This window comes from Toxorhynchites rutilus, chromosome 1 (assembly GCF_029784135.1).
Source record: "Toxorhynchites rutilus septentrionalis strain SRP chromosome 1, ASM2978413v1, whole genome shotgun sequence".
NCBI classification, from domain to species: Eukaryota; Metazoa; Arthropoda; class Insecta; order Diptera; family Culicidae; genus Toxorhynchites; species Toxorhynchites rutilus.
Window position 1 is genome coordinate 184394221 of NC_073744.1, and position 13561 is coordinate 184407781.

General features: G+C 39.5%; 1 protein-coding gene across 1 annotated transcript; it reads right to left on the reverse strand.

The window, feature by feature from the left end:
• Window positions 1-1129: 1129 nt before the first annotated feature.
• On the reverse strand, window positions 1130-10523 carry LOC129761631 (rho GTPase-activating protein gacV-like). Its single transcript, XM_055759367.1, has 4 exons — window positions 10385-10523; window positions 2120-2259; window positions 1576-2055; window positions 1130-1513 (listed from the first exon to the last, which is right to left on the reverse strand). The coding sequence occupies exons 1-4, from the start codon at window positions 10521-10523 to the stop codon at window positions 1130-1132; spliced, it is 1143 nt and encodes a 380-aa protein (XP_055615342.1).
• Window positions 10524-13561: the final 3038 nt, after the last annotated feature.

Sequence of the window (13561 nt, forward strand, 5' to 3'; positions counted from 1 at the left end):
ACTGTATTGCCACCATTTTTTTCAGCTGTTTCAATAGTTAACTTTTTATCAATGGCAAATATTTGTTATTCCTCATGTGAGGATTAAGCTCCATGAAATTGGAGTCGATTGCCTAGCATCCACGGCCTTATAAAGGGTTACATCCTATTAAATTCAAACGAAGTAGAAGAAGAAGCTTTACGTGACAGATAACAGACAAAATTTAACTGGTCTTATAGAAATTGATCAGAGTGTAGTATTGGTTATATGGAATGATAGTAAATTTGCTCAAAAAATATTTTGATGTAATGATGTAATGTTCCGATAATCGTGATAGCTTCGGTGTTACGGACCAATAGAAACTGGCAGTGTCAAAAACACCAGACGTCTCTGTCTGAATTTGCAGATTATATAATGTTTTCGCAAGTCTATGAATCAGTTTCAGCATTCATAGACGTGCGAAAATTCAGTTTGAAAAAAAGACTAATAATTTTTCAGACAAAACACCAATTTACATAGTCATCCTTTGGTAGAGCACAACTCGAGAGTTACCCGCCCACACTGACTCTATTAACGATTGATTGCTAATTGATGAACGCGCTATTACGCGTTGATGTTGAAAATACTTCAGGACACACTACATCATAAAACGATCAAAATGTGCTCGGAAAGTTAACAAATTATTATACACCAACTCCAAATGAAGTGTGTATGCTTTTTTATTACCATTAATTGATAGCTGCCTCCGTCGCCAAACGCTCGAATATGGGCTAGTAGAGCTAGTAGAGAAACCGCACATCAATGCAAATGCGTTTCTTCCACCCGATTACGCGATCATAAAAGACGAGTCGCCGCGAGATGATCTGCTGGCTGCTGCGTATGCGAGGAAAATCAAATGCGTGGTTTGTTTACCCGCACTCCGTATGTCGAACAAACAATCAAAGGTTCGGGTGCTCCATTCATTCACTTGATTAGTTTTCGTGTAAAATCGAAGAAATTTGTCATTTATCACAACAATAGAAGATTAAGGAAGCTTTACGCAATCGCTCATTAATATTCCTGTGCAGCTTCAGAAACGAACGGTGGTTATGAAATTTAGTATTATGGAATAACTACGAATGGAAAATTTTGACTAGAAGATTGTGACGCATCACTTCCATTTGTCCATGGTCTCTTTCACCCGGCATATGAGCGGTACATCGAGCAAATGGGTATGATTCGGTCGGCGCTGGCTCTGCAGTAGATCCGCAACCACCTTCTTCCGGTATACCACCCAATTCAGATCTCCCAGGAACTGCTTGAACAGCTGCTCCCGGCTGGGAATCGTCGAGTCCAGGTACATCTTAATCCGTGCCCAGACGTTGCCCACGTTCTGCTCGCTCATGAAAAGCCAATAGCGAGGAACCAGCATACAGTGGACCCGCTCTCGAGCTACCACCGATCGATCGTCTAGGCGTTCACCCAGTCCGAACACTGACCCACAACCGTAGGTTCCAACATCGATAAAGTGATGCTCCAATTCCGCCGACGGATCCTGAACGTGTTAGACACAAAAGTGAATTAGAACAAATTTTCTATAGTGTAAATTAGCAGAACTTGGACCTGTCCCCGATTCTCCTGCTCGTTTTGCCCCTCTTGCTCATCTTGCTCATTTTGTTCCTTTTGCTCCTCTGATTCTTCTTGGTCATTTTGCCCCTCTTGCTCTTCTTGTTCTCCCGCCTTCTTTTGTTTCTCCTGGTGTTTTTGCTTCTTCTGCTTCTCTTCCTTTTTGTCTTGTATGTCTTTTCCCTCTTCCTTCTTTTGTTCTTCTTGCTCCTTCAGCTTATCCTCCTCCTCTCGCTTTTCCCGCTCTTTAGATCGTTTTGCAAAACCGATTTCGTAGTTTACTGTCTCGGCTGGTAGAAGTCGGTAGCAAACTCGCTTCCCGCGCTTCTTCTTCAACACCTTCAGACACTGCAGAATCATGCACTCACCGCTGAGGACGAAGTACGCGTAATCGTTGCCTGCGCACGCTTTCGGCATGTAGATATTCTGCTGGCGCTCGTAGCTCTTTATCTTGGCTAGGATGCACATTTCCTGGAACTGATGACAGTGGTATCAATTACAGACCATTTTCCTGAATTCCAGCACCCACATCAACACTCACCTGCAGATCAGTCCAGTTGTCAAAGAACTGAAACCGTTTCATCGCTTCCCGCGTTTGTTGCCATTGTAGCCGCAGGGTTGGACCTAGCAATCGCTCAAAATATTTTCCGGAAACGTTTAGCAGCTCCCAGTCGGCTGATGGTCGATCGGGGATTTGCTATTTACACCCGGAGTAGAGTTCCGTCCGCAACGACACCGGAAAAATAAATGAGCGAAAAATCCACATTACTAGCCAGAAATTTTCATCCATTTCATGCCTCCCGGCGTTCAATTCGGAAACCGTTTAAACTTTGTTTAGTTACAAGTTAGCTACAGTGGTGCCCAAAAATGTCTGCACACTAACGGTGAAAAGCAGCAAAACTTGGACACTTGGATCAAGTCTCATTCCCACCACACCTCGCTGTAAAAGAAGAACAAACTTCGTACACATTACATGCAAAATTCCATTTCGTTCCGCATTTCGGTTCACATCTCACATCCTAATTCAAGGCACCACGCTCGCACCCACCCACCGAACGCTAGCTTAGAAAATCTAATTTATGGAAAAACTTATTTGGGGCGAAGCCACTGCCGCTCGGCACAAACAATGGTGGTCGAACGCGAGCGAATCACCATTCTGCCAAAAGAAGCGATAAAATAGCCTCATCTATTAATCACAAGCACCCACCCGCGTAGCTTCTGCCACGACGAAAGCCGAGAACGACATTTCGTCAATCGAATCCCGAAGCGCGCCAACCGACAGAGCCTGTCATCGAATTTTTCGCAAATTGCCACCGAAATCTAGAAGCGCTGTCACCCCACTTTCCCACGCTTATGAGCCACTGGAGTGCCCACCCCACAAAAAAAATAATACAAAAACGAAACTCTGGTAAACGAGCCAGTGGCACGCAATCCGCCCAAATTGACAATTCTACCCTCCCCGCTCGTTTGGGCGTCGGAAAAGTTTTCACCAAAGAGCAGGTTTTAATTGCGCCCATTAGTTTTCGGCTTCTTGAGCGGGGAGCTCAAGCGCTCGTCTGAGTTGTTTTTCCAATGGTTCGGCCTTTTTGGGTGGAAATCTTGATGAGCGATTCAAGTTGTAATCGCCATTATAATGGGAAGTAATCAAAGTATTATTTTTCACTCGGAACATAAATTAATTGAATTCCGTATTCTTTCAAACTTTAGAGTGAATTAAGATGTACTATAATTACATAAACATTTGTTTTCTCGGATCCGTTTCTCTCTCAAACATTCGTTGATTTGACTTTGGATTTTCTTAACTTTCAGTTCGTTCTCATTTAGCCTTGAAAAAGGCTTGTTGAGACGAAAGTGATGCGATATTTGTTCGATGCTTCTTATACAGTGTCGGATAAATACCAACACAACTGTGTGATAAAGTTGCTGCATGATAATTATTTGATTTCAAAACATATTAAACTAATAAATCTTTCTCAGATTCTAGTATTTTTTATATAAACAAACACCAAAGCAGATGGATAACGCACGATTAGAAGCAGAAAATAATTGAAACGATTGAGAAGGGACGTTCGCTAAAAAAAACTTTTGTGGAGCATTTGACATACACAAGTCGGTAATTTCTTGTTTATTGAAGCGTCCAAAGCAGAAGAATCAGTTGAAACGGATAACCTTCGTCGCACAAGGAAAACTACGCTAAGAAAGGATCAGTTCCCAAAACGATTGTTTTACATCAAAACTCGAAATCGAAGCGCAGTGAAAATTAGACTTGGATGTAAGGTTCGAGACCCTTCATCGAGGATTGCGAGCGAATGACTTAAACAGTTGCAGACCAGTTGCAGATAATTTATAATTTTCATTTGAGAAAAAAAAAATTGAAGTAAATATTCCATTACAGTCTCCATCAAAGTTTGGACTTTCTGTTGGCTAACCTCAGCTGTCATGCTGCAAACATGAACAGATCGTAAACTAAAAATTCTACAATCTCTTCATGTCTGCAGCATCCCGAGTCACTCGAAATCTTCGAAAAAAAAAATAGAATAAGGAGTGTATCGAAAAGTAGTCTTGAGCTTTAAAACATCAAATTAAAACTGAAAACGCTCAGAAAGTATTTACAAAAGTGAATTTTATTAAAGAATATTGAGTTTATATAGCAATGAAATGAAAAAATCAAGCTTAGGACCTGATTCTAGAATACACTTCCCGGTGGAAACGGAATGAAACGTATTCGCGATGACAACGGTACGGTGTCGACATCTGGATACGAGATTAGTTTCCCACTAAACTTATGATTATAATATCAAATTATCTTCAGATGAAATTTTTGTATGAGATTATCATATCACATGGAGAAAACAAAGTTTTCCACTCACATTGAATACCAGTTTGATACGAAGAAGTTAATTTTCATTAATAATTTTTTATTTGAAAAGTGCTCATTCTGCCTGAAAACTCATTATTATCTTCGACACTTCACTAACTCATAAAACGTAGTTCAATGGCGTGCCGATTATTTCGTTTCCACCGTAAAGTGTATTCGAGAATCAAGCCCTTATTGTTGATTTCTAAAAAATTATCGAACCTTAGATTTAACTCCACTCATCAAATTCAGCACAGTGCGCACTTTCTGTACGCTGCAGACCAATTCTTCTTGAGCTCTAGCATATCTTTAGAAACTGTACCTTCCTTCTTGAACTTGGCCGCAGCTGAGGACAGTTAGGTGGGTTGAGGTATTTTCGACGAACATGATGTTGTTTTCTACTTTTCGATACACTCCTTACTTACAAAAGTCTATAATTCAAAAACTAGAATATCAAGAACTAGAAGACTTACAAAATGTTGGGTAAAGTATGAAATGTAATGAATTATTTAGATTTTTATTTAACAATATCAATTGTTTTTTTAATTTAAATTTTTAAATTAAAAAAAAACATAAATAAACATCACTTTTTCATGTTTTCTTTGAAAAATTAGAATTAATGTTTACCTTGTAACTTTTATATTTATAAATTATCGCAATTTACATGTTCCGATTTTTTTTTCCTATTTAGAAACATGTCAAGAACATATCAAACGCCAGAATGTTGTGAATAAAACATTATTCTTTCAGAAATCTCCATACAAAAATGCCATATATAAAGAAAATATTGTAATATGATCTAAAACTTTGTCGAATACGCTATACGGCTATCTTGACTTTAAAAAAAATTAGGATTAGATAAAATTTATTCGAAGAAAACATGAAAAAGTTGTTGTTAGAAAACTTTTTTCCTTGTAAAAATGTCCATCAATTTCCTACTTTTCATTCTTTGACCAGAACTTTGTAAATATTCTAGTTTAAGAGCCATAAATGAGTTTATTAAAAAATTAAACTTTGTCACATGCACGGCCCAGACCAAGATAGATATTACTCTCTTTCATGCGCTCCTTTTTTACTCTTAGAAAACACTTTGCAACTTCATTTCATAATCAGGTGCAATATTATCACGCATTTGCCGAACATCATCATTAGCCATGTGGATTGTGTGATCGTGTAAAACAGTCTTGCGTCCTAGGCGGCCTTGGTTCGATCCCCGTTGTCGTCGTTTGCGTCGGGTGCAATCCCGAAAAAGATGAAACAAGAAAAAAGAAAGAGATGTCTGCTTCCATACATACAAACATTTTAAAGCGTTGGGGGACAGATGGCATTATTTGCCTATTTGACGCTTCAAGGCACGAAATGACATGTTTTCTGTCGAAAATGAAATGCTTTCTGACAATGCTAGTTTGGGTGTAGTAGCAGCTTGCCAAATCTGGCCAAAATTTCACCGGACTTTTGCGCGTCGTAATAAACGGAAGGAGACCTTTTTACATGCTCTCTTTTCTATACATTTTCGAGTCACTATCTTTTTTTTCCAAAATATATATTTTTATAAAGGCTCATATGGCGTTAGCCTCACGGGGCCGGGAGTTCAATACTTTGACAATTTTTCTTATTATCTATGTTAGTAATATGTAACCGATTACTCGCGGTTGGCTCGAGGTTAGTATTACAAGTGTTCTCATAATTGGGATGTTGCAGTCTTCAGTGCTCTGTACGTGTGCCCGACACGGGATACTTCCTATTGGGATGCTGTTGACCATTAATCAGCAACGCCCATCCAGTCCATTATCTTGTGTGTGACGAGAACTTTGGTTTTTTGTCCACAGCTGCAAATCCCTTGTCAAATCAAAAACTTCCTGACAGATTTATCAGTGAAAACGAACTTGACTTGCTGGTAAAATTTCCTCTGACAGTGGCCTTATAGTGGCCTCCTTCGTACTTCGTCAAAACCTTGTTGTACAACTTTTGAGTGCGTTTTTAGCCACAGGATTTTGCTCCAGCGTCCTGTTTGGTTGCTTGCAGGCACGAAAATTACGATTTAGCCAGTTTCAGCGATTTCGCGTTTTTAGTACCTGGCAACACGATTTTTTTTATGCATTTTTATAATTTTTTCAACTTTTTCAAAACAAAACAGATCAACGTAGAATTTTTTACCGTCGAAAGATACAGGTTTTCAAAACAATTTACTGTCAGAAGACGCCTACTACGACCGCTGCTAAAACATGAACAGTGATTCCGGATTCTAAAAGTTCAAGCCTCATTAAACTTCAATTCGTTTCGAAATGGGCATATAGTTTGAGGTTTCAATACACTTATTTTTGCTGTCTAGTTGACATAAGACCATTTTAAATTTCATACTTTCTGGTCTAACAAATGATTCGAGCTTTATTTCGTTATTAGAGATAGCCTGAAAAAGTTACCCTGGTAAACAGTAAACACTAAGAAATGGTTTTAAAGCACTGTATCTATAAGTAGAACACTAAAAAAATACATATAAGTTGTTTTTCTTGTTTTTTTTTTGTTTAGGAACAAGCCACTCGACAAAAAACACAAAAATAATATACATTTCGTGACAGTTTCTGCAACCGTTTTATGGATGTTAATAAGTCCTCAACAGTTTTTTTTATTATTTAAAATAACGGTACATTGTTTGGAATTGGAAATAATTGTTATATGAAATTCACTTTATGAGACTCGATCTAGGGTACTTCTGCAACAACTGTGTTTTTCTGTTGAGCCTTCGCTATCTGGACTATTATTGACACATTTAGATGAATTGCTACAAGCTGTATTATCAATGCTTATGTTTACTTAGGTAGAGTACCACAATTTATAATCACAATTAATTAAGAAGTGGAAATATAAATAAGCTTACCGAATTTCATTGCCAATTGATGTGAACTTTTTGAATCAATTGTTTTACGATGTAAGAGGGGTAGCAGGCGTAAAAGTTAAAATTGTCAATTTTTTTGACGAAGAGAACCTCAAAATGTTTTTATTTGAAGTAATTCCTGTGTGTTTCTACACATTTCACCCATCTCTAAGGCAAATTATGGATTGCTTTTCAATTAAATTGTTTATGTTTCGACGAAAACCATTCGTCGACCAATTTTTCGACATCCTTGCGGCCCTGCAAGTAAGTGTCACACCCAATGCAGCAGAACGGTGATTATCTGACGGGACCAGCTCTAGAGGATACGTCGGGTGCGATTACGTTGGTTGAGGCCTGAGGGTTGAATCATTGAAACCGAATCTCTGTCTCTCTCTCTCTCTCTCTAATCTGCTTGACCAGAATCACGTGTTATAAATTTAGCAATCAAAAAGATCTGTACCTTTCCAAATAAATATGTACATGTGCCAACACTGTTGCTAGACATTAAAAATAGATTGACATTCATTTCGCCAACATGAAATGAACATGACGCAGGGTGGAAAAATGAACTTCAAAAGTGTTTCCAACCTAAAGTTCATCTACTCATATTCATTGGTTGCCTACCATCTGTATCTGTCATCTTTATTGTCGTCTCGAATATATAGGTTTTCAATGCGACATAGTCTAAAAATCTAACAATTTGAACGTACCGAAGAAAATTTTATTCAACACTGATTGGAGGAACGGAAGATTGACTTACGATTTCATGATGTTGATCCACTCAAGCGTAAATTTGTCGGTCTTTTGGTTGTCAATAATTTTAAATATTCATGCAAACAAAATGTTTAAATAAACCTTCAGACGCTAAAAATACCTCCAAACATTATGGGCATACCCAACCTACGATACTATGCGCTACATTTGGCGCTACCGTTACTAATGATATAAATAAATGTTTATTAATTTCCTCACAGATTGTTTTATCATCTGGCCAGTGCCGCGTATGCAGACGACCCAATCGGGTACCAAAAACTAAGCACCAATTTTTTTTCGCAACCTGTTGCAAAAGCCCAAAATGTCACCCCGAGACTAGCCTCGTCCACGGAGCTTCTCCTAGGCACATCCAAAAATCGAGGTCAGAGAAATTTGCAATTCACCGCGAATCCACCCCGGCCTTCCCGCTACTTTGTCCAGTTGCCGTCGATGAGATAATAATGCACACACCTCGGCTTTCTTCTTTCCTTCTTGTGAATCCTGATCGTATCAGGGGACAGACCGATGGATGGGGGTGGTGGCGACGGCGAAGAAGATATGCTGGTGCCATCCGTAGGTTACCGAATTTTGGAACGGATAATTAATGCGATGTCACGGAGTAGGGTCACTCGGTGATGATATCAAAAAAGCAAGAAAGAAAAAAGGAGGGCATGTCCTCCAATCCTCCAATCACACTCGAATATATCTTCTCGTTTCGATTATCGAATTGCTCCACCACGAGCACCACAATAAATCAAGGTTATGCGCTTCAGAAATAGACGGAAAATATTGAAATCTGATAGACCAGCATACATACTAATTAATATTATGCCGTTCTGACCGGTTACAAGTAGTTTGAATGGTTCGGGCTCAGTTGCAACTTCATTTTTTGAAAGGGCCGAGCTGATTTGTTTTACAAATATTTTCTCTATTCACCGAAACGATGATGGAACGAACTTCTTTTGATGATCATGATACCATATAGTAGCCGTAAATTTGAGTTTGGTATATTCAATTGAATTCGTTCCATAAAATAAGCGTCTCAGAAGATTTTTCAAAGCATCATGGAAAGTTTTATTTTTATAAGGAACCATTTCGAGAACGTGGCTTGGATGTCAGCAATCAAACACGAGCGTAGAAAGCTAGCATTAATATTCATATTATCATCGGTTATTTCACGCATAATTAAGCCGGTTGACCTCTCGATGACACAGTGACAAATTTCAGGCGGTGAACGATGTTGTTTTCGGTTGGGGTAGATGCGTCCCCGATCGATGATGGCTTTGCGAGAAAAGCTTCCCATCACGCGCTCACATTTGCTTGAATAACCAGCATCGGACTCTAGTCCTGTGACAGTAGTGCCTCAAATGACACATTTAGTGTATCAGAATTTGCAGTTCAATGGATACTGAAGGAAAGGTTTCATCTCAGGAGCACACTTCATCCACTCTCCGCTACATAATGCGCTTGGGCAACAGATCAGTCGATGAGTCGAGGCGATCGGGATTTGGTTTCAACTCGTGGTCGTGTGAAATTTACCCGCGATTTATTGGTTTTAGACCTGTGCACACTGCACTGCTATTGAATTATTATCACCTATTACCATAATCTCATCTAGACGACGCGCCACTGAAAATGAGTCTTAATTAACATTTCCACGTCGCTGCTCTATCTGGACAAATGAAACTGACCAGCCCTTACGAGAGATGATGACCTGCTCACGTCGTATTACCTAATGCCGAGAGCATCTACTCACTGGGATAAATATTCAGTCAATCTTCTCTGTGAACAGGTTTGGACAATTTTCAGCTGTAAAACTTTTCAGTTCGCGAATTTTGTAACGCAAAACATCTCGAACAGAAGCTGAAGTCAGTTAGTGGTCTATGATCAACCTCCAGTTTTATTTTCCACTAACATCAAAAGATGTTATTGAACGCGAACTCAGTTTGCTAGCTACTCAAATTTAGCCGTTGTAGTTTAAGTTTAATTTAGAATGAATTGATTCGGAAATTGAGGGATAAAGATCATCATGTATGACTATGGGGTAGAAAAACAAAAACCCTGATTTACAATTTCAATAAAAAAAATATCGCAAAAATATCAATTGGATTGGATATATAATACATCCTGTTATCTATCGCACGTATTTTTATCGAAATTCAATCATGACGGCGGAAAATTAACTGTGGGAAACCTGAGAAGGTAATCGAGAGAACTCGTCTAAAACATTCATCCCTTGGCACAGGTCGTGTCACTCCTTAATTAAAGGGTTTAGCGCTGTTTTTTGCGCAATAGCCATGGATAACAACTATTACAACCATCCTCCTTAGGGACTTTGGACTCTCTGCTCTGGCTCCCAACAGTTTCAGGTCCTTTCTCGGACGTTAATCGCAGGTGGTGTTCCTGGAGATTGGTGTGCGGTATGCGGTAACTTCGAAGTAACCCGGATTCCATATCCCCGGCCAATTCACATTCGTTTCTAATCATGAAAAAAATTTGTCCGGAAGCTGGTTGAAGTCCGTCGTCTATAAAGACAATCGAACTTCGTGAGTAGCTCCGTATACAGCCTCCGGGATCGTTGTTTAGCCGTCAGTTCCAAAAGCGGTTCAAACAGTAATTTTGCTTTTATGTTTTTGCTAGTTTTCTAGAATCAGCGAGGTGTAATTTGGTATGGCCTCTTGAAAACCGGTGTAAAGATGCTCAGTGAGGATCAACTACAACATGCGGCTTGTTAAGTGATATTTTCAATAGTATGTCCAAATATATACCTCTATTCTCGTACATCTGTACACCCCTCGGCATAATGTTCATTCAATAGACAAGTGTTTATCTGAATATTGTATTCATCTTGAGAAACGTATGTCTTTTCTACGTCACTTTTATTTCCCCTGCGTGTCACCTTTTTCGATCTCTCTTTCTCGTGGATTTCAACAGCAACGGATCGTATCTGTGTAACAGCTATAAAATATCGTTCACGACTTATTCACAAGATTTCGCTCCTTCCAATTATCATTAGTTTTCATCGATGAAAGCTGAGCAGCACAATTCTCGCGAACAAGTTCGATAGTTTGGTTCAAAACCCAAGATTTTTTGACGGGTCATCAGACATGATGCATGAATCACGTAACGCTGAAAATCCGGATTTTGGACTGAATGACGTGTTGAATTAAAGACGCCTTAAGCTTTTCCATTTCATTTGCATCTAGCCTTAAGAAAGGCCGCTTCAAGTGACAGTGTGAATGTATCAAGAGTTCTTATCCTTTTTTTTTTTTTTTTTTTTGATAACGTAGACTTTAAATCTTTCGATTCATTCTTCTTCATAATCATCATCAGTAATGATTCCGTCACTGTGCCCGGCTTTGTAGCACATGTTAGCGGTTTGCACAAATGTATGAGGTATTAGTAATATAATTTCAACAAATACATTTTCGAAAATTTGAAAATTTTCTAAAAAATTCTTTGTTTAGACGTAAACCTACATAAAAAAAGACGGGTGGGTAATGTCGGAGACATAACCGGAGTGACGTAGGACTATACAAAGGGGACAGCTTTTGTTAAATATATATTTTAAATATATTGTTTTATTTTCTTCTCCTACGTGAATACCTACCTATCTACCTGAAAAATGGATTAGTTTACTGTTTACTCTTTATGAATATGTTGATGGTTCTGAAAAGAACCTTTGGTGTTGTGATTTTGTTATCACTCGATACTCCCATCTTGTTCGGTTAAACCGTTTGCCACTCGCCACAGCTTTCACAGTTGGAAAATTTCTTCCCATCCGTAAATTACATTTAATGCGACGTGCCAGAGAAACACTTTGCCACTCACTGAAACTAATTGTTGCCTTGATGAGCGCCGAACCGAAGCTGCTCTGTTCTTGATGCGGGTTTTCTAATTGTCGTGAGCAGCTTTGCAAGCCAACTCGAGCACTCCGACGGCCGAAACTCTATAATCGCTGTTAGGTATACTGGTGCTCCGGCACCAATCCGTTCGGCCTAGTTACCCTTGCGGAGCAATCAGTGAATGCGGCCAACAGGGAACTGGAGACCTGCACGGTTCGAGTGAGACTTTGCCTTTCCCTTAACTTGTCCTCCTTTGTTACGTCCACGATGCCGATGCCGTACAACCACACGGGTTTACGGTTTGAAAGAAAATAAGATATTTTTTGGGGTCCGCGTGTTTTATACTCTAGCGGTACACACTCACAGGATAGAGACAAATCAGCAGACTCAGCCAGAGGGGCGAGTCCAACGAGACGAACGAATGAGTGTAAAAGGGAGCGATGGCAAAACAATACATTCATTACGATTTGTTCGCTCATTGGATTCACATGCAGGCTAAAAAGGGTCCTTTTCAGGATCACAAAATTATCTTCAATCTAAAGAGTCTATTGTTTTGTTATCACTCGATATCCCCATCTTGTTCGGCTAAACCTTTCTGTTTAGTGATTGCATTTGCCACTCGCCACAGCTTTCACAGTTGGAAAATTTCTTCCCATTCAGCTTGTGACATATTTTACAGTAAATTACATTCAATGGCACGTCGCATTACCACCACTCAGTATCGGATTGGAGGTAATTTTAACCTGTAATTGAACATTTGCGATGATAGTGGTACAGTGTCGACTTTTAATGTGGGGTCATAATTTGGACCCCGAACTCTATGTTTACAAAAATGTCCAACTAAATATGTCGCATTACAGGTCCGTCCAATTAGCTAAATGTCGAGATAAGTGTAAATTACTGTACTTTCACTAGAAGCAATTTAAGAATTGGTGAAAATCAATAAGCTCAGAACAACTGACAAATTCACATACTCATCATATCCTGGCAAACAAATTATGAAAAAATCAATTTGTGTTTTATTATTATTTTGGATATTGTTTTAGAAAGCATTGAACTGTATTTCCTAAACCTCTTTTTGGGAGGTTTAATGGCCCTGAAAAGCGCCTTGTTTTATGGAATGGTTCCAATTTAGAAAACTTAGTACTCGTGGTTTTAAAAAAAACCATTTCGAACGCCCTCGATGCCGCCTTGTTCTGGATTTGCCACCAAAGCAGTTTGTATAAAGAACAAACTTTTTTCTTCTGCTACCTGATTCCGTTTTGCGATTGCGTTTGCCACTCGCCACTCGCTGCAACTGCCTGTTGTTGTCTTGATGTGTTCTGTTCTGAATGCGGTTTTCCTTATCGTCGCGAGCAGCTTTACCAGCCAACTCGATCACTTCGGCGGCCGAAACTATATAACGCCGGCTAGGTGGACTGGTGCACTGGTACTAACGCGCTCGGCCTAGCTACCCTTGCAGGGAACTCCAGATCAACACGGTTCGAGCGGGATTTTGCCTTTCCCTTCACTTTTCCTCCTTTACCATGTCCAGACATGGCTGCTTGGGTTGGTTTGTTGATGTGTTGTGATGCGAACCGATGTGGTGTACGGTTTGAATGAGAATGATCGTTACGGCAGCGGAGCGGGGATTTTTAAGCTGACTGG

Excerpts from the sequence above, each read along its gene's own strand:
- LOC129761631 (XM_055759367.1), bottom strand. The coding sequence starts at position 10,523 with ATGGAATCCGGGTTACTTCGAAGTTACCGCATACCGCACACCAATCTC. Across the intron at positions 2,056-2,119 it reads GGACTGATCTGCAGGTGAGT|GAAATGTGCATCCTAGCCAA; the intron begins GTTGATGTGGGT and ends CATCAGTTCCAG. Across the intron at positions 1,514-1,575 it reads AGAATCGGGGACAGGTCCAA|GATCCGTCGGCGGAATTGGA; the intron begins GTTCTGCTAATT and ends TAACACGTTCAG.